Genomic DNA, 22,050 nt, shown 5'->3' on the forward strand with positions numbered 1-22,050 from the left:
TCTCAGGGTACCCAGTGCCCTGAGCTGGAAGACAGGGATGGGGAGTGAAATGAAGCCCCCCTAATCCAAGGGGAAATGGTTAGTGACCTGCTACAGCACCAAGACACACACAGGTCTATGGGACCATATGGCATCCACCCAAGGGTACTGATGGAGCTGGTGAAAGTGCTCACCAAGCCCCTTTCCATCATTTATCAGCAGTCCTGGCTAACTGGGGAGGTCCCAGTTGAGAGGAGGTTAGCAAATGTGGATACCAGAGCAGTGGCACAGGCTGCTCAGAGAGGCTGTGGAGTCCCTTCCCTTGAGACATCGAAACCTGCCTGGACATGGTCCTGCGCCCCCTGCTCTGGGTGTGCCTGCTCAAGCAGGCGGTTGGACAGGATGATTTCCAGAGGTCCCTTCCAACCCCCACCATTCTGTGATTCTGTGAAATGTGACACCCATCTACACGAAGGGCTGGAAGGGAGAATCTGGGGAGCTACAGGCCTGTCAGTTTGACCTCAGTGCTAGGGAAGGTTATGGAGCAGATCATCCTGAGTGTCATCACGTGGCATGTACAGGATAACCAAGTGATCAGGCCAGTCAGCCTGGGTTCATGAAAGGCAGGTCCTGCTTAACTAACCTGATTTCCTTCTATGACAAGGTGACCTGCTTAGTGGATGAGGGACAGGCTGTGGATGTTGTCTACCGAGACTTTAGTAAAGCTTTTGATACTGTTTCCCACAGCATTCTCCTGGAGAAACTGGCTGCTCATGGCTTGGATGGGCATAGGCTTTGCTGGGTAAAACACTGGCTGGGTGGCCGATCCCAGAGAGTTGTGGTGAATAGAGTTAAATCCAGTTGGCAGCCAGTCACAAGTGGTGTTCCCCAGGGCTCAGTGTTGGGGCCAGTCTTGCTTAATACCTTTCATCAGCGATCTGGATGAGGGGATCGAGTGCACCCTCAGTAAGTTTGCTGTATGATTCTGTTTGCATTCTGTATGTAAGTTCAAGGTTGCACCAGCTTTAATTTTAAAAATTAAAATCTCACTGACCATAATAAGAGTGCATATGGCCTGCAGGCAAAACTTGGAAATTACTGCATTACATTCAAGTTCTAGCATTGAATTTAAGCTCCCCTTTGGGAGACTGCTTTGCAAACATTCATCAGCTCCTTAAAAAAACTTTCCTCACGTAGAGAAAGATGGATGAAAAAACCCAACCATTTCTGCCATAAAGGTGTTGGTGTACTAGATTTATTTCTGTGCATTTGTAAATACACGTTCCCTGACAAACGTAAGCAGTGTTGCAATGAAGTCCTGTGTATTCAGAATTGAATTCTGAAGTCTCCGTTACAGGATTTACAACTATCTCAGATGTACTATGTTCAGCACTTAATTGTAATTTCTTTTTCTTAACCTTCCTCCTCTTAAAAAGTAAAAGCTTGTTCCATTGCTGATGTTACTTTTGGACATGTAGACCATACAAATACTTCTGACGTACAAGGAAAGTTCTTTTTAAATAATAAAATTAGAGGCTGAGAGTATTTTCTGATACTATGATTGAGATTTTAATAGAGTTGTCTTTAAGATATGGGTTTATTTTCAATTTTACCTTTTCTTATAACAGTTAAAATTGTTTTGAGTAGCAGCTGCCTTGTCATAAAGTCACAGCAATCCATTCCAATTAGAAAAGTCATTTGTGTTTTTATCTGCTTCAGTGCACTCTCTGATTTGTTCACATTGGAAACATTAATCAAAACAACTTAATCTTACCCCTGAAGTAACTGAAGACAAGTTGAATGTATAGAATCCCTGAACTTCATATTTTAAAAGAGTGGATCCAGTCTAAGGAACAGTTTACAGCTGAATGTAACCCGTAACTCTACTAGACAAAGATGCCTTTTGTTATGAAACTTTGCAAATGGAGATATTTCTATCGGGAAGGCATTATTTGTTTACTTCATTAAAACTTGAAGCACTGTCTTCAGATTCTCAATTTACATGTGTGACAATAACAAGAATTATATTGTTTAAGGTGCAAGCAGTTAGCTTAGCTAAGGTTTCCTTTTGATTATGGGTGTCTTGGGTTTCTGTAGATTTTTATTGGTATTGACAGATGGCCAGCTGGAAGCAAAGAAAAAGGACTTGTCCTGTTAAATCTGAGCTGATGAAAGAAGTATAGAAAATGCCTCAGGTCTGTGAATAATTACTGGCACTAGCAATATATTACGAGTGTGTTGTGCTTTTTTGAAAAAACAATAGAGTAATAGATGAAAATTAGAAAGGCGTCAGAATTCATATTTCTTCCATTTCAGAAAGCTCCCTGTATTTACGACCCTTCAGAGGCTTGTAAAGTCACACATTATTGCAATAGTAGATTTCTAGTCAATGTGATGTTTTGATTAATAATTGAATAGCACTAATTTTGATTGAAATTATTGGTTGAACTTTCATAGGTCCTGGTGGGAAAAGGACGGGGTCCTAAATTGTTAACTTTACTTGAAGATGTTGGAATAAAGCTTCCCATTTTTTTAAAGCTTGAACTAAAACCGCAAAGATAGACATGGCTGTAACTTGTATGTGCAAAATATTATGGGAGTGCTTTTTGCTTTCACTCATCAACACTGCATTTAGGAAACTTCTATTTAACACAATATGAGTTGGATTTACCGATGGTAAATCATAAATACTGTTATTTATCTTTCTCATATTTCACGTATAACCTTGCAAATCAGACCATGATTTTAGAGTTGATGTAACAGAAAACTTACTTGTCCTGGAAATAGTTCTTAAAGATTCTGTATTTGAAGGATTTGAGGAAAACCTAAATGCTTTAATCCCTGTTAAAATGAACTTGGGCATATGTATGTATTAGAACAGTCTGAATTTTCTTTTAGATTAGTTCCTTGATTTGTTTCACAGATAAAGCACTCAACTATTTATGCTGGAACAAAGTGTGTGTGGGGGAAATGGGGATGGGAGGACTACCTAATTTTGGAACAGTACCACCTAGAGCAGCTTTCTATCCTTTTGTGGCCTGTGGTATGCCTCAAGAAGTTGCTTAGCATCCATATGTTATACACAGTGTAACTTTACCTCCTTGCAAGACTTCAAGGTAATTTGGCTTGTGGCTGCCTTGGCATGACCTAAAAGATCTAAAAAAATAATACCAGGTTTTTAGTTCTTTTGTGGTAGCCTTTGAAATCTCTGTAGGGACTCTCTTATTCTGTCATCTTCGTTTCTCCTCTCTCTGGACTGAAAGAAGCACATCTCCCCACCCTGCTATTCATATGAGTATTTTTCTCTTTCTGTATGCTGGCAAATTTGAGGTACTTGACAGTTCTTCCCATCCAGTAAATCACTGATTTAGTGAGTGATTTTAGTCTAGTGCTGAGTATCTGTGAGGGATTTCTGCAAAAGTTACCACTGTTTCTAAATGAAATTTTTGTTTTAACTGAACAAGAACTAGTGCAGTCTGAAAAGAAAGTTCTTCTTTATTTTAATTTGGTAACTTTATATCATAGCTGTAAATGCGTAGCTTTTTTTTTAATGCTTAAATGTAGTGTTTCCACAAGATGTAGAAAATTACTTCTGTGCTGTTTTCAAATTGAAAAATATGCATGGAAAAAATTATTGTACTTCAGTCCAGGCTATTTTCTATCCCTTCAGATATGTTGACTAATATGCTCCATGTACTCTCTTCTGATGACAGGGGAATTGAGTGGATAAGCTTGACTGGATTTATTTCCTTTGCCACATCAACACCTAACAATCTGGGGCTAGTAAGGAATGAGCTGCAGCTGGTGGACCTACCAACAGGTTAGTATTTCCTGAGAAGTCTGTACAAGAGGCTACAGATTGGTTGGGGAATGACAAACAGAAGTTCTTACTACTTTTGTGGGGTTTTTCCCTTCTGTTGTCATGACAAAGTAATAAAGAGGAGTTTTAACTGGTTCTGTTCGTCTGTCCTTGTGAAGCCATGTCTTTTCCTGATAATGTCTTTTTTTTTGTTCATTTGCTTAAAATCAAAACAGAAAATATGTGTACTTTGTAAAACTGATTTAATGTAAAATGGGATTTTGATCTTTCACTCAGCTTGTAGATCAGTATTAAAACATTTATATTTGTGTTAAAATTCTGAGTGTTTCTGTAGGCAATCAAGTTCCAAGTAAATGTGAATACCTGGCACCTTAGCATATGTTTTGCTTAAAAAAAAGTTACTTTCCTCTTCTAAAACTTAGAAGAAAGGCATAGCTACTTAACTGCTTAATTGGTGGGTCTTCCATCACTAATTAGCCCAACTTTAGTTCTAGGAAAGCTGTGCTGATTTGTATGTACTTGTCGTGGTTCAGCCTCAGCTGGCAACTGAACACCACGCAGCCGCTCGCTCACCCCCCCCCCCCCCCCCCCCCGTGGGATGGGGAAGAGAATCGGACGAGCAAAAGAACTTGTGGGTTGAGATAAGCACAGTTTAATAACTACAATAGAATGATGATGATAAATGATTATGATAATAATGACAGTAATGTTAATATAATAAAAGGGGGAAGGAAGGAAAGGGAAAACAGGGAACAAAAACACAGAAACACAAATGACACAACCGCTCACCACCCGCCGACCGACGCTGCCCGTCCCCGAGCCGCGATTGCTCCCTCCCTCTCCCGGCCAGCCCCTCCCAGGTAGCATACTGGGCATGACGTTACATGATATGGAATATCCCTTTGGTCAGTTTGAATCCACTCTCTTAGCTGTGCCCCCTCCCCTCCCGGCTTCTTGTGCACGCAGCAGAGCATGGGAGGCTAGACATGTCCTTGACTAGTATCAGCGCTGCCCAGCAACAGCCTAAACATCTGTGTGTTATCTCAACAGGTTTTTTTCCATGCTAATTTCAAAGCATAGCACTATACCAGCTAGAGTGAAGAAAATTAACTCTATCCCAGCTGAAACCATGACAGTACTTCATGAACACTTTGACAAAATTCTCATTTACGTTTCTGTACAGCAATAAGGAAGAAAATTCCCGTGGTGTTTGATCACTAATGAAGAAAATAGATTTGGAAGGTTTTCTGCAGGTTGGCTTCTGACATGAGAGCTCTAACTAGCATGGTTGATACCTAGATCTAGTCACATAATTGGCATAAGTAATTTATCTGAGTAGCGACAAGAGTAGCTAAAGTTTTAAAACTTGAATTTTCCTTGAAAGCTAAGGAGAATGAAACTTGTGTAGGAGATGCTGTGGTACGCTGGTGTTTGTTGATCATTCTTTATTTTAGTGATATGTATTATGCCTTTAATTCTGCCATGCTTCCTACAAGTGATTCAGAATTTGTTGGGGATAAGTTCTTACAGTTTTTCAACAGTGTTCAGTCTTCTAGCTGGAGAGAAAGAATGATTCTGCTAAGTGTAGAATGAGTTAGTACTTCAGCATGGAAGTACTTTCAGACTTCTAAAAATAATATTAGTTTATGGCAGAGTTAATCTATTGTACAAAACCTGAAATCTACTGATGAATTTCCTCCTTGGGGAATCAAGAATATATATCTTTGGCTCTGAGTGGAAAATAATAACTCTTTGAACTCTGTCTCTATTAACATAAAGCTGATTATGCATCAATTTCAGTAGTTGTGCTCTGGAAGCCAGTCAGGTATTGTATTAGATGGTAGAGTTTACATTATATTTAGTCCTTTGAAATGTGGTAAAACTTCAACAGTGACCAAAGTAATATAAGACAGGGCAGGTTACTTGGAGATGTTCTTGTTTAGCGTGTAAACTGTTTTTGTTTATAAACAGAATAGTGTATAAACTATTTCTATATTTATATTCAGTTTAGTAACTATTTCTGTTTTCACCCATGTTGTTTTGTGTTCCAGGCAGGAGCATTGCATTTCGTGGGGAGCGAGGCAATGACGAGCCAGCTATTGAAATGGTAAAGGTCTCACATTTGAAGTAAGTAGATTAGCCTTGTGAAGTTTATAACTTTTACTGTACTGCATGGAGATCCTAATGACTGTCGTGGTTTAGCCGGCAGCTCAGCCCCACGCAGCCGCTTGCTCACTCCCCCACCAGTAGATGGGGGAGAGAATCAGAAGGGTAACGCTTGTAGGTTGGGATAAGAACAGTTTAATAATTAAAATTAAAAGAAACAAGAACAGAAATGCAATGTAAAGGAGAACAACGAGAGGCGCAAAGCCCCAGGGGAGGGGGAAGGGAAGGGAGAGGGGGAACGAACCGCCGAAACAAACCGCACGCGCTGCAGCCGCTTGCCGCCCGCCGACCCGGCGCCGCGCCGCTTCCACACTGCCACTGCCCCCCCTTGATATACTGGTCATGGTGTCACGTGGTATGGAATGAACCTGCCATTGGCCAGTCGGGGTCAGCCGCCCCCACCATGGCCCTGCCCCTCCCAGTCCCCCCCGCCATGCGGCAGAGTGCGGGAAGCTGGAAAGGTAGCCGACCCCCACAGTGAGGAGAATTAACCCCTTCTCAGCCAAAACCAGCACATTCTCCACCCCTTATTCCATACCATTTACACCATGCCCAGGTCCCATATGATGCAATACAACCGTACCAACCACCACCCCTCCCCTTCCCATCCTTTAACATAATACACAGACATCATTCCCTTAGTTCATGGACCTTCCCTGTAAAATGTCCATTAAAATGTCCATTGAGTTCACCCAGTCCACGACTCTGGGCTCCATCTGTTGTATCAGTCTTTCCGGGTGGGAGAGGTGGTGCGTGTGGCATTGGGTTGCTGCATACCGAGTCAGTCATCGTTCCATCACTGCTGCATGGCTTGTTTCACAGTTTATCTTCCATGGGTTGGGAGGCTCGTACTCTGATATCATTGATACAACACAGAGGCGACACACAGTATTATATAGCAGTTCACATTGTGCCATTCAGTTCATTGACTGTTTTCACCCAAAATCAAATCCCCTTGAGGCACACATCGGATTTCTCCATCCTCCCGCGTCACCCACCAAGTGCACCCAGGACCTCGAGCAAAAGCAATCCCACAAATGGGTTTGCCTTTCCCTGGGGCAGGAAGAACCCAGACTGTTTTGCCCAGCATACTTTTTGCATGCACTACAGGGACTCCATCCCCTTCCACAGTATGTAGGATTTCTGACTGGGCAGGGCCAGCTCAGTTGGCAGATTCCCTCGTGTTGACTAACCACGTGGCTTTTGCTAAATGTGTATCCCAGTGCTTGAATGTCCCACCCCCCATTGCTCTCAGTGTAGTTTTTAACAGTCCATTGTACCGTTCAATTTTCCCAGAGGCTTGTGCGTGACAGGGGATGTGATACACCCACTCAATGCCATGCTCTTTGGCCCAGGTATCTATGAGGCTATTTCAGAAATGAGTCCCATTGTCTGACTCAGTCCCCTCTGGGGTGCCATGTCGGCACAGGACTTGTTTCTCAAGGCCCAGGATAGTGTTCCGGGCAGTGGCGTGGGGGACAGGATATGTTTCCAGCCAGCCAGTCGTCGTTTCTGCCATTGTAAGCGCATGGCGCTTGCCTTGGCGGGTTTGTGGGAGTGTGATGTAGTCAATTTGCCAGGCCTCCCCATATTTATATTTCAGCCATCGTCCCCCATACCACAGAGGCTTTACCTGCTTCGCTTGCTTGATTGCAGCACATGTGTCACATTCGTGGATAACCTGTGCAATAACATCCATGGTCAAGTCCACCCCTCGATCACGAGCCCACCTGTATGTTGCATCTCTCCCTTGATGGCCTGAGGTGTCATGGGCCCACTGAGCTAGAAATAGTTCACCCTTATGCTGCCAGTCCAGATCCACCTCAGCCACTTCAGTCTTGGCAGCCTGATCTACCTGTTGGTTGTTTCGATGTTCTTCAGTGGCCCGACTCTTGGGGACGTGAGCATCCACATGCTGTACCTTTACAACCAGTTTCTCTACCCGGGCAGCAATATCTTGCCACAATGTGGCAGCCCAGATGGGTTTGCCTCTGTGCTGCTAATTGCTTTGCTCCCACTGCTGCAGCCAGCCCCACAGGGCATTTGCCACCATCCAGGAGTCAGTATAGAGATAGAGCACTGGCCACTTTTCCCGTTCAGCAATGTCTAAAGCCAGGTGGATGGCCTTTACCTCTGCAAACTGGCTCGATTCACCTTCTCCTTCAGCAGTTTCTGCTACTTGTCTTGTAGGACTCCATACAGCAGCCTTCCATCTCTGGCGCTTTCCCACAAGGCGACAGGACCCATCAGTGAACAGGGCATATTGCTTCTCATTTTCTGGCAGTTTGTTATACAGTGGGGCTTCTTCAGCACGTGTCACCTCCTCCTCTGGTGATAATCCAAAATCTTTGCCTTCTGGCCAGTCCATAATCACTTCCAAGAGTCCTGGGCGACTGGGATTTCCTACTCAAGCCCGCTGGGTGATCAGTGCAACCCATTTACTCCACGTAGCATCAGTTGCATGGTGTGTAGAGGGGACATTTCCTTTGAACATCCAGCCCAGCACTGGCAGTCGGGGTGCCAGGAGCAAATGTGCCTCAGTACCAACCACTTCTGAAGCAGCTTGAACCCCTTCATATGCTGCCAATATCTTTTTTTCCATTGGGAGTATAGCGGGCTTCGGACCCTCTGTATCCCCGACTCCAAAACCCTAGGGGTCGACCCCGGGTCTCCCCTGGTGCTTTCTACCAGAGGCTCCAGGTGGGGCCATTCTCCCCGGCTGCAGTGTAGAGCACATTTTTTACATCTTGTCCTGCCCGGACTGGCCCAAGAGCTACTGCATGAACTATTTCTCGTTTAATCTGTTCAAAGGCTTGTCGTTGCTCAGGGCCCCATTTGAAATCATTCTTTTTCCAGGTCACTTGATAGAGGGGGCTTACGATCAGACTGTAATTTGGAATATGCATTCTCCAAAAACCCACACCGCCCAAGAAAGCTTGTGTCTCCTTTTTGCTAGTTGGTGGAGACGTGGCTGCTATTTTGTTGATCACATCCATTGGAATCTGACGACGACCATCTTGCCATTTGATTCCTAAGAACTGGATTTCTCGTGCGGGTCCCTTCACCTTACTTTGTTTTATGGCAAAACCAGCTTTCAGAAGGATTTGGACTATTTTCTCTCCTTTCTCAAAAACTTCTTCCGATGTGTTGCCCCACACAATGATGTCATCAATGTATTGAAGGTGTTCTGGAGCTTGTCCCTGTTCCAGTACAGTCTGAATCACTCCATGGCAAATGGTAGGACTGTGTTTCCACCCCTGGGGCAGTCGATTCCAGGTGTACTGGACGCCCCTCCATGTGAAAGCAAACTGTGGCCTGCATTCTGCTGCAGAGGGATTGAGAAGAATGCATTAGCAATATCAATTGCGGCATACCACTTGGCTGCCTTTGACTCCAGTTCATATTGAAGTTCTAGCATGTCTGGCACAGCAGCACTCAACGGTGGAGTGACTTCGTTCAGGCCACGATAGTCTACTGTTAGTCTCTACTCTCCATTGGACTTCCGCACTGACCATATGGGACTGTTAAAGGGTGAGTGGGTCTTACTGATGACTCCTTGGCTCCTCAGTTGGTGAATGAGTTTATGGATGGGGATCAGAGAGTCTCTGTTGGTGCGATATTGCCGCCGGTGCACTGTTGTGGTGGCGATTCGCACCTGTTATTCTTCGACCTTCAGCAACCCCACAACAGAAGGGTCCTTCGAGAGACCGGGCAAGGTAGACAGCTGTTTAGTGTCCTTTGTCTCCAAGGCAGCTACACCAAAAGCCCACTTGTACCCTTTTGGGTCCTTGAAATACCCTCTTCTGAGGTAGTCTATGCCAAGGATGCATGGAGCCTCTGGGCCAGTCACAATGGGGTGCTTCTGCCACTCATTGCCAGTTAGGCTCACTTCAGCCTCCAATACAGTTAGCTCTTGGGATCCCCCTGTCACTCCAGCAATGCTGATGGGTTCTGCCCCTATATAGTTTGATGGCATTAAGGTGCACTGTGCGCCGGTGTCCACTAAAGCTTTATACTCCTGTGGGTCGGACGTGCCAGGCCATCAGATCCACACAGTCCAGTAAGCCCAGTTATCCCTTTCCTCCACCTGGCTGGAGGCAGGGCCCCTCTGGTCCTGATCATGGCAGTCACAACTCACTTCCTGTAAATGTGAATCAGGAGTCCCTCTATTACACTTAAAAATAAAATCTGCGCTTCTACTCCTCTGTCTAGGCACTCGCTCACTGGAAACTGGAGCAGCAGCTTTCCTGGAAGAGCCTCCCTGGGTGACTGTTCTTCCTTGCAGTTCATGTACTCATGCCTGTAGGGTCGAAGCAGGCTTGCCATCCCACCTCATCATGTCCTCTCTGGGGTCACGCAGGTAGAACCATAGGGTGGCCCGTGGTGTGTATCCCCTTCTTTGAGCCAAAGGACGCTTATTCCTAACAGCTGAGACACTACTCTGTCGAGGTGGGGAGTAGGACAGATCTTCTTTGAGTTGCTGGACCTCTTGGGATCGTTTCTCCACAGCAGAGACGAGCGAGGAAGAGATATTTGTGTCATAATCCCGGAGTCTATCAATCACCTCTGCCACCGTTGGCGTCTCGTCATCTTTCCAGGACATCACTGCCAATGAGTTTGCATGCGAAGATGGTGCGCTCCGTACAAACTTCCGCCATATCGTGCCACTACGTGCGCACTCGGCTTCATCTGGATCTTTGGATGACCGTTGATCGTCCAGGTCACCATAAATCACCTCAAACACAGCTAATTCCCTTAGATACTGGATGCCTTTCTCCAGAGTTGTCCACTTTCCTGGGCGATGTGTAACATCTTCTTTAAAGGGACACCTTTCCTTCACTCCAGACAGGAGTCGCCTCCAGAGGCTGAGGGCTTGTGTTTTTTTTCCAATTGCTTTGTCAACGCCCCCTTCCCCAGAAAGGGATCCCAATTGTTTGGCTTCTTTTCCCTCTAGTTCCAGTCTACTGGCCCCATTATCCCAGCATCGGAGCAGCCAGGTGACAATGTGCTCACCTGAAAAACGGCTATAATCTTTTCACATATCTCACAACTCGCTTAAGGACAGGGATCGGGTGGTCTCTATTTCATTTATTACTTCTTCCTCCTCTCCCCGCGATGGCCCTGGTTCTTCATCATCCCGTTCTAAACGAGTTGACGTCCGCTTCCAATATTTCATCTTGTGTATGGGGGCAACTGATACTGGTACGGGTTTATTTTCTGAGCTAGCTCCGGTACTTGTTGTGGGGGTCTGAGTGGCTGCAGTGCCTGTCGTCAGGGCTGGATTGTCTACAGCGCCAGTCACTTTGCATTTCAATCCAGAGACATTCTCTTCCCCCTGGGGGCACTGAATGCTGTTGAGCAGGGCTCGGTATGCATGGGCCAGACCCCAGCATGTTGCAGTTATCTGTGTCTCTCTGGAGTTCCCAGCGTAACGACATACTTTCTCCAAATATTCTACTAGTTTTTTAGGATTCTGCACTTGTTCGGGGGTGAAACTCCAAAACACTGGGGGTGCCCACTGCCCTAGGTATTTGCCCATGCTATCCCAAATGCCCTGCCACTCGTAACTATCAAGCCTCGGGGCAGATTTCTGGGTGATATTCTTAAGTTGCTTAGTCAAAACCGAAACAACATGCCCAAAACCTAACAATAAGTGCACCTTAACCACCCAAGGATGTTCAAGATACAAAAACGTTGTTGTAACAAAGGCACAGACATCATAGAACAAAGTTGCAAAGGTACTATTCCGTATTTCCTCCATATAAAATCTCTCAGAGGAGGAGATATAATTGCTAATTGCCTCAACAAGGTGGTATCCGAAGTACAGTAACAGTTTCAGCAAAAACCCCAAATACCAGATAAAGCTGAAAACGAGTGTTTGTATAACAAATCTTGTAGGCAAAACGTTACTGATCACAGCAGAACACAGCAGACTCAACAAACCAACACCGATCTTTAACACCAACTGCAAAAAGGACAACATGGTGCTGTGACCAGCAGCTGTTGTTATCTCCAACCCTTGAGCCCCACGTTGGGCGCCAAAAAGACTGTCGTGGTTTAGCCGGCAGCTCAGCCCCACACAGCCGCTCGCTCACTGCCCCACTGGTAGATGGGGGAGAGAATCAGAAGGGTAACACGTGTAGGTTGGGATAAGGACAGTTTAATAATTAAAAGAAACAAGAACAGAAATGCAATGTAAAGGAGAACAACGAGAGGCGCAAAGCCCCGGGGGAGGGGGGAAGGGGGAATGAACCGCCGCAGCCGCCTGCCGATCTGCGCTGCCACTGCCCCCCTCCCCCATACAGTGGTCATGGTGTCACGTGGTATGGAATGAACCTGCCATTGGCCAGTCGGGGTCAGCTGCCCCCACCACGGCCCTGCCCCTCCCAGCCCCCCCCTCGCCACGCGGCAGAGCGCGGGAAGCTGGAAAGGCAGCCGACCCCCACGGTGAGGAGAATTAACCCCTTCTCAGCCAAAACCAGCACAATGACTTAATAGAAATAATAGAAATTCCAGGAAAAAAACCCACTCCAGAGAATATAGAAGAATGAGAAAAATAAGAGAGAGAGTATTTTCAAGAGAAAAATACTTTAGCATATTAGTTCAAAATGCAAAAGCTGTGAATGTTTTTGTGGTTGACTTTGTCGCTTCAGGATCCAATCACATTGCAAGCTCAGTCACTAATATTTTAGTTCTTAAGAATTGCATTCACTGAATGGACATTCTGATAATATTAGAGATAATAAAAGTGCTGAACAATTTCTGTCAACTTTGATTATGTTATGAGTTAATTCCCTTTTCTATAACTTAAGCCTTACTTAAAACTAGAAGATTGACATTAAAGATGGGTTGATTTTTCACCATCAAATCCTGCTTAATTTGAGATCAGGCCTGTGACAGGATGCCCTGTACAAAAATAGTAATAGTAGTACTCTGTGAGATTACTTTACTTTCCTGTGTAAATGAAATTAAAGTAGCATTGAGTTTAATAAGGCATTGTATCCAAAAGTTTTTTTTTTTTCTTTAGAGTGAAAGAAAGAGATTAATGTTCTGTAACTTGCATAGGAAAATTTTCAGAAGTATGTATGTGTTCAGGGAATTTGGAAGAGTTCAACCACATAATGGTCTTACTAATACTTTAAAAATTAAGAACAGCTGTAGGCTTAGATGAAGAGACTAGTGTTAAGCGAGAACAAGAAAGGCTAGTTCATTTGAACAGAAATTAATGCAGTTGAGAAGAGTACATACATACAGCTGCAGAGCCTCTCTGTATTTTCAAGTTACATGTGAAAAGTGTAGATTGAAGGTGTTTTACTCATCTAGCTCCACAGATGAAAGGTCTGAAGACATGACTGACAAGTGGTTTAGTGTAAGAAAGAGGATTTTGTTCATTTATCACTGGATTAGGGAACCAGCATGTGACTGGAGTACAGAAAAGAATCTGTCCAACCTAAAGGCTTGGTATGTCTTTCTGGTATCTTGCAGTCGTCAATTTGGGCTGAATATTGGCTAAATTAGAGGCGGTGCTGCTTTCTCTGAATTCCTTCCCTTGTCTCCTTTACAGTAATTGAGCAATACCACCTGACAGAAATTTCTAATTCTTTTACATTTGAAGGAGGATGCTTTTTCAGACAGTCTCTTTTGCACCTGAGTAACTCAAGGAAATCACAAGTTTCAGAGTGGGATTTGAGCCCAATTAATTTACTCTGCTTTCTCTTAGTTTTTTAGGATTTCCAGTGTGTTGATATGAGCAACACGTGTGAACTAAAATGCTCAAATTAAAATGATTACTTTTGATGTAGTAAATTCTTATTTGTTTTAGGCAGTATCTAGCTGTAGTATTTAAAGACAAACCACTGGAGATCTGGGATGTCAGAACCTGCACTCTGCTCAGAGAAATGTCTAAAAACTTCCCTACAGCAACTGCTTTGGTAAGGAATAAAATCTGTTACTTACTGTTTATTAATATGTTGAAATAGTATTAAAGCTATGAACAATTTTGCAGCAAAATGTGACTGTATCTGTAGTATACAGGTAAGTGATTTCACTCTTCCATTTTCACTTGTCATCAAATAGGGGCAAGAAAAAAGGATGTACTAGTGGAAGAATTGGGTCTGCTCCTTGGGTGGTGGAGGGACGTATCACAGAAATCAGTTTTCATTGAAATCATTATAATTAACAGAAAAATCCCCAACAAATTCAGGGAGTGAACATTTGTCTTTTCCATTTTTCCTGCACAATTTTTCACAGGAGTGGTCACCTTCTCATAACTTAAAAAGCCTGAGGAAGAAGCAGTTAGCAGCCCGTGAGGCCATGGCCCGGCAGACGGTTGCATCAGATACTGAAGTTAGCAGCGTAGAATCTTCCATGATCAGGTATTTCTCATTCTGATTTCGTCCTTTTTAGCATCAGTTGTTTTTCCACTGTGTGCCATTGTTCTATAGAAGAGAATATTTTGGAACTGATTCTTGAGTACATACCAGGCAAAGTAACTTTATGGACCTCCCATTAGCTTTTAGATGTGGAACACTGATTTACTGCTGAAGAGTGTACCCGTTTCTCTCAGGTGTGTCTGTGGCACTCCATTAGTTGCGTGGTTCTTGAAGTAAAACTCATATTGCACCCAAACATTTCCACAAGTGTATAAATGACAACTGTTGCTTCTGGATAAATTGTTTTGAAGGATATATGCAGTTTTGCGCTGCCTCTGTGCATTAGTTAGGGAGAATTTGCCTTGCAATTCTTATTTCAAGAAAGAAATACTTGTGTCTCATTCTGTTTCCTTTAAAGCTTGTTACAGGAAGCTGAAAGTAAATCGGAGCTGAGCCAGAACATTTCTGCCAGAGAGCACTTTGTGTTTACAGCTGCTGATGGGCAGGTTTATCATCTCACAGTAGAAGGAAACTTGGTAAAAGACAGCTCAAGAATTCCTCCTGATGTGAGTTCCAGTTTTCTATATCATTGATGCTTTAATTCTTTTCTTAGGTATGATTGCCAGAAAAAAAAAAAAAAAGGAATATGCATTGTAGTGGCAACTGGTCCTTAATGTAGTAGTTTGAAATGTGAAAGAAAAATTCTAATTTCAAAAACAGTAGCAATCCTGTTTTCACAATCTTAGTTTTTCTGTTGAAAATGCTGTTGAAAGAAATGTTTGTGGAGTGTTTTGTTGGTTTGGGGGGTTTTTTGTTTTGTTTTGTTTTTCTCACAAGTTAGAATTTTCATAGGCCCTGACTTGCTTTCTTGCTTTCTGGATAAATTATGTGATGTATTTCTAAGAATTTTAGTAAAGCATATATAAAAAGCTTGAATAACAAAGAGGATGTTATTGAAACATGACTATGCTCTGTTAATGGATTTTATCTTGCGTCATAAGGAGGACTTGTGTGGGCCAGAGCACCCTTTTGTGAGTTCTAAGTTTGACTTTTTTTTCCAGTTACTCTGAAGAGGGGTCTTTCTTTTTTCAGTTGTTCTTGAAGGCTTTGATAAATCGAACTTACAAATAGGAATTATTTTATTTTTGTCTTCTACTTTAGTATATGCTAGTATTTTGTTTAATGAGGTCTGCCATGTTGCCTTTTCTGTGCAACAAGACACAGAGAACTGATTTGCATTGCTTTAAACCCAAAATTTCTTACAAGGCAACATCTTCTGAAGCATATTGAAGCAAATATGACCAACTTGATAAATGTTTATATTCAATAGAATTGTTTCTGTTTTGACTGAGTACATTTTGGTCTATCATGTCATACAATATTTTAAAACAATGAAATACTAATGTTGAAATGTTTTTTCCTATGTTTGGCTTTATCAATCATAAGATTTTATTCTGCTTCTTAAATACTTCCAGGGAAGTATGGGTAGCATTACATGTATTGCCTGGAAAGGGGATATCCTGGTTCTTGGAGATATTGATGGAAACTTAAACTTCTGGGATTTGAAAGCTAGAGTATCCAGGTATGAATGCAAATTAAGTCTGATAAACATGAGAGAATGAGTGTTAGAATGGTTTTTCCCCCTTCATTTTTGTTCTTCACTGTAGCAGGTCATCTGTGGTGTTTGAGGGGAAAAATGCAAGTATTTTGAAATGGAATTTCAGAAGATGCCTACTGTGTTAGAATTCTCTACATTTCGTCTTTTTGTTTTCAGATGGAGTAACATTTTATCAAAGTTTTTAAATCAGCTAGTTATGTTAAATCTGCACTGGCTTCTGATAAAATGTTAAGTATCGTAGTATTTATTTCAAGCATCTAATCCTTCTAGTTTTCATGATAATTTGGATAGCTATTTGTGTGTGTGTATACGTGTGTGTGTGTCTGTATGTATATATTCTCCTCAGTCTGTACAGTATGATCTGCAACATTCATGGAAAGGATTTAACTAACCACAATATTAAGTATGGAATGATTGATATTAATCTTGTGCTTTTCTTCTCTTAGGGGGATTCCTACACACCGAAGCTGGGTGAAAAAGATACGTTTTGCCCCAGGGAAAGGAAATCAAAAACTTCTTGCAATGTACAATGATGGAGCAGAAATTTGGGATGCAAAAGAGGTAAACGTTTGTTGTTTTGATATGTGCTTCTTTGCAAAATACACATATTGCTCTTAAAAATCAGGATGAGTCAGGCATTAAGTTTTACTTAGTCATGATTGCTTACTGACAGTTGTATAATGAAGTTGTATGGCTTTTCTCAGAAGCCATACAGGTCCTTTTTTCAGGTCCTATAAAGCATTTTTAAGCTGTAGTCAATGGAAAGTACCTCTCTTAAAGTAGGTTAGACTCCCTACCTTAAGCTGACAATGTCTCTGAGATACTGTTTGTCATTCTCCTGTAATGTTTTTTGAGGCAGATGCTGAAAATGTAAGGGAGAGTCCTCAATCTTAGCATTTAGTCTGTGGACAAGAGAGTGTTTTACTACAGGTTTCTTAACTTCTCTGCCTATTCAAGGGTATGTATTCTTCAGTGCATGGATTTGACTTGTTAGGGTATACCAGAAAGCTAGAAACTTGCTAATTAATGTTGTCTGGCTTCTCATCTTACTCAAAAATTCTGTTGTAATGTTCAGAAGTCTTCTGGGGTTTGCTTTGTAAGTCTTTCAGGGGACTACGGGACCATGGGGAAGGAAAGATAATTGTACTGCTTTAACGTAGCCCCTGGAGTAAGGTCAAATCATGAGGGTATGAAACAGGAATTTAAATTTTTTTCCACTCACTTTGTAGTGAGCACAATGTCTGAAATCAGACACTTAATTTGAGGAATATTAATCTCCCTTGATGATAGGAGTTGGACAGCAGATATGACTGACAACTGTGAATTGTGTAGGCAGAGGAGAATATTATCCCATGAGTCTCTCCTTGAAGAACATTTGAATAGTTTTGATGCCATGGGGTACTCCTCCTGTAGCTGTTCTCTCTCTTTTTCTGGGACAAGGGAAAGAGTTTCCTACATGAAAGCATTTAAAATTAATTCACATTTTCAGCTGAAAATCTTTCAGAATATCTGAAAAAGTAATTTATAGTCTTAGTCCGATTATCTATATAATCCTTTCCTTAGAACTTCACCTTTGCCTACAACCAGTTATCAGATATTTCCACATTTTTCCTCTAATTCTCTCAGTGCTAAGAGTGACCATGCTCTAGAGCTGGTGTGCCTTACATCTCTCTAACTGCATGCTTTGCTCTACAACAAGTGGAAAGAAACAGCAGAATGTCGATTGCAGCAGCGGTTTTGTCCATTTTTCCTTATATTAATAATTGTAATGTTCTGTGATGCTACGGAAGGGTTACAAAATGTCTAACTACTGACCTGTGGTTAAAAGTGCAGTTTAGAAGGTTTTGTTTATCTGTGTATTGTTTGTGGACAATAAATCATTGTATTCCCATAATGTTATGTTAATAGTACATCTAAATGTATTTCTAGACAAGTTCAGTATTTATCAAGAAAGTATACATTTATGAAGTGCATGAGTTAGTTAATGAGAACTACACTTCTGCCTTGATGCACATATGCTAGATCAGGGACTGGAATTAAAGAGAGAATGTAAATTTTCACCAGTCTACCATGGAAATTTTATGTCAGAAAGCAGCTGCACAGCTGTGCTCAAAAGGATGTTTTCTCAGTGCTCAGTTGGGAAAAAGAATTGTTTCAGGGCAACCATGTGCCCTACTCCAAAGTTTCTAAATTCCCTATTCTCCAGAGGAGACCATCATTAACATGATTTATGACTACTTCACCTTTTATTGCAAATTTTGTGGTATGCCTCTTGGGCGTGTGACAGAGTGTTACACTACGTGATGGAGAGCCTATTAAAAATGAAAAATAACTCAAATTTTCAAGGTACAAATGGTGAGCAGTTTAAGAAGTGGAAGAAACGTCAATTTTCGAATCCTGGATGTGGACTGGTGCACATCAGATAAAGTGGTCTTGGCATCAGATGATGGGTGCATTAGAGTTCTAGACTTGTCCATGAAGCCATCGTGCTTTAGAATGGATGAACAAGACTTAATAGGTATGTTGATTTCTTCTTTGCTGTTGGCTGCTAGATATTCCATTTAGAAAGTGGCCCGTAAAAAGTTCAGGTCTTCTGTTAGAATTGTTGTATGTAGAGGATTAGGTGTCTCTGTAGTGGTTTTCATAGATGCTGGTAAACTTTTTTTTGGCATAGGGCATTTCATACAAGTTTAATCTCCTAAATAAACGCTACTTTTTAATATCTTAATTGGAATATAAATTAAGAATATAAGAGCTTTTTGTAGAGATGCATAGCAAGTTGACCTAAAAAGCATTGGTGTATCAATTGGGTATCAGTACCTACACCGCTGCTATTCATTACATAATTTTGAAACATTTGTTAATGTGTGAAAATGTCTTTTCTGATATTTCCAGGTATCAAAGGCAGTTTATAGACCGATTCATTGCTTTTCAAAGTAGATTTCTGCACTGAGCTCTAAAATAGCACTGTTAGTGCTGTTTGGCTTTTTTTGCCTTATGTTTAAGAAGGTAATTTAAATATTTATTTAAATAGTTAACTAAGCTACATTTTTCTATTTTTTTATTACTGGTGTGCCAAATAACTGCTTTTGTTTTGGTCTTTTTGGTCAATCCTACCTTTACTCATACAATTTCCTTAAAATATGTGGATTCTGACTAAGACACACATAACAAGCAAAATTGTGGTGTCAGGAGCTGTGGTGTGGGATGTTTGAGGAAACACATAATTTATCACAGCTATTTTTACTATCAAATGAATGTCTGTAATACTAAGCTATAAAAACTAATGTTCTAAAACCAAACACACTGAAATTAGGCTATGCCAGGGTTAAGCTTGCAGAGATTTAGCTGTCCTTCTGCCTCTACACTGTGATAATCTTTTAATTACAAAATCACACTTAAAAGATTCCTACATCATTCAGTGCATATGAAGTACAGGGAATTGCTGGATATTTAATAATGTAGCTGGTTGTTACTTGTTTTACTCCTCTGAGTCTCTGGGTAGCATTTACTGCATATCATCCAAACCTTGTACTGAATACAGACATACTGACTTTTAAATTTGTATGGCAATAGATAGTACTATAATTTTCATCTTATATCTTTGCTAATATAGACATGTTAAACTTCACAACATCCTTTTGGCATGATGGGTATTATATTGTTATATTGTGGAAACTACAATTGCAAAGGAAAACTAAAACATACATTATGGTACATTTTGGTGTAGCTGTACTTATTTTCCACCATGTTCTTGTAGTAACAACACTCATACTCATCATACGCATCTCTAATTAATGCCTGTATGATATATTCCAGGAGTCTGTGGCTAACTTCAGTGTGGAATGCCCCAAAACTCCCATTTGAGCATGGTTGATAACCCTCTACCTACCATGAAATGTTTTTGCTTGAGTGTAAAGATAAGCTTTGTTATCCAGTAACCTATGCCGTGTATATGAAAAGCCTGTGATTTACAGGGTTTTTTTCTGGTGCTTGCCAACAAGGTTACTGAACACGGTGTTACCGCACATTAGCCACTCAGCAATTAATTTTTTTCCTTTTGTTTCAGAACCTGCATGGTGTCCCTATCTGCTTGTTCCAAGGGCTTCACTAGCTTTAAAAGCATTCTTGTTGCATCAGCCATGGAATGAGAAATATTCTCTAGATATTATAAACATGTAAGGAGAAATATATATCTATATAAAATATTATTTTCAAAAATTCTATATCTTTTGGTAGTCTTTCTGTGCAAATAACTGTTAGACATATGTTTCCTCACTCTTTGGGACAGTCAAAAAGATCATAGCTTCATTATTTATTACTAAAGATAATAAATAGAAAAGGCTTTAAGGTCAAGTATTTGGTTTCTTTTGACTTTCAGTAGCCCTTGGCTATTGAAAAACTGCTGTCTACTTTAAGATATTGGCAACATTTTGATGTCATTTACAGGCTATATTTACAGGTTATGTTATTTCAGAGGACAACTGTGTGTTCTCTTTGTTCAAGGAGTTAATGTAAGAGTAGTCAGGGTTGGTTCCTAAAGTGTAAATGAAAGTGATATTCTAACTGGTCATCTAACAGGTATGTTTTTGATTTTAGTGAGCCATACTTCACGTCACAGTAGGAGCACCTTTTTTTGTCCTTTGTGGTATTTGTGTACTGTTGTTGGTCACATAATCATGGGCTAGGCATCGTCATTCCCGTTAATTTCAGGGTTAATGAATAAAAGAAAAGTGGGAAAAGAGATTGGTGGCACTGACTCTTGGTTTTGCTTTCTCTCAACCTCATCTTTTATTACTATTTTGAAACTAGTAACTAGACAGAGAACCTTGCATGAATGGCTTACCAAAAGAATGTGAAAGATTGTTTCCATATATGTTCTTGTGGTTTTCTACTACCAGTAATACTCTTCCATTTCAGATAATTCTGTCATCTTGGTAATATAGGAAACCTTTTTTTTTTTTAACCCAGTGATTATCCGGAGAATGAAAACATTAAAAACCTTCTTCAAGAGCAGTTGAATTCATTGTCCAAGTAAGAATTTTTCTGTTAGTATTTGAGTAAGCTGGTGAATTCAGAGAAGGCAAAAAAAAAAAGACATTTGTGGCAATTCACAACTTAATGAAGAAAGAATGCTTTTTGCCGCTCTAAAGATAAGCTTGAGTAATGATAGCTTTTATTTTAAAGTTAATTTTTAGGTAACTCCTGAAGTTGTTTCTTTCTTCACCTTATTGAAGATTTTAGGTTTTTATTTCTATTATTTCTAATTAAAAGTAAGCCATAATACTATCTCAAAATATTTTTTAAATAACAAAACTTCTCAAAGTAGTTGGTTAAATATTGACTGAACAGTCAAAATGTACTGTTCTCAATATATAGTGATGGAAGTCAGTATTGAATTTTTAACATTGACTGAATCATAGTAGTGACTGACAACAAGAGTTTTAAAGATACCGATTAGGGTTAGTGTATGATTTGTAACTGACCAGTGAGCATTTGTAGTTTTCTAGGCAATACTTTTCAGTGATGTATGGTTCTTTGATGTTGGTCCAGACTGTATTGGACACTCCTACTTAAATATTCCAATGCCTGTTAAGGTACTTAAGCTCTCAGGAAGAAAAGGCAAAGAATTCTAAAAAATCTTTCATGGAAGATGTATTTCCAGAGTAATGTTAATACACATAGCTCTGCTTACATGGACAGGTTTTGACATTCCATTTAAACTATGACAGTAATATTTGAAGCTGGTAAACAGAATATTTTCCCTTTCTTTTTGTCTTTTCACTTACTAGGATGGAAAACATAACTTCTCATATTTCTATCCACTCTGAAACATCTGTAAAAAACCAAAATTTATGTGTGTGGGTCTCCTATGCTATGGCACTACATAGTTGCAAAATTATTTGTAATTGATCTTGTAATTTGTAGAATCACTGCAGACTGATTTATAGCTTTGTATACACCCTTGTGGTTGTTCCCTTCATTACACGAGTAAGGGTTTCCTGACAGGCTCACTATTTGTATTTAAACTGGTAGAGAGACTTGCTCCTTGAGATCAATTATATTTCAAATTATGTATACTTCCTGTTGTAATT

At 40.9% G+C, this 22,050-nt stretch overlaps 1 protein-coding gene across 5 annotated transcripts in view; it reads left to right on the top strand.

Moving 5' to 3' along the window:
* Positions 1-22,050, top strand: part of WDR11 (WD repeat domain 11) — a 52,877-nt gene that overhangs the window by 23,445 nt on the left and 7,382 nt on the right. For all 5 annotated transcript variants that reach the window (XM_064464292.1, XM_064464293.1, XM_064464289.1 and 2 more), the window contains exons 12-21: positions 3,693-3,799; positions 5,851-5,926; positions 13,788-13,896; positions 14,216-14,340; positions 14,756-14,903; positions 15,813-15,919; positions 16,402-16,516; positions 18,302-18,473; positions 20,025-20,133; positions 20,927-20,989. In XM_064464292.1, the coding sequence (XP_064320362.1) occupies positions 3,693-3,799; positions 5,851-5,926; positions 13,788-13,896; positions 14,216-14,340; positions 14,756-14,903; positions 15,813-15,919; positions 16,402-16,516; positions 18,302-18,473; positions 20,025-20,133; positions 20,927-20,989 (1,131 nt within the window). The remainder of the gene's footprint in view (positions 1-3,692; positions 3,800-5,850; positions 5,927-13,787; positions 13,897-14,215; positions 14,341-14,755; positions 14,904-15,812; positions 15,920-16,401; positions 16,517-18,301; positions 18,474-20,024; positions 20,134-20,926; positions 20,990-22,050) is intronic.

The sequence above is a fragment of the Phalacrocorax carbo genome, chromosome 12 (assembly GCF_963921805.1).
Source record: "Phalacrocorax carbo chromosome 12, bPhaCar2.1, whole genome shotgun sequence".
Lineage (NCBI taxonomy): Eukaryota > Metazoa > Chordata > Aves > Suliformes > Phalacrocoracidae > Phalacrocorax > Phalacrocorax carbo.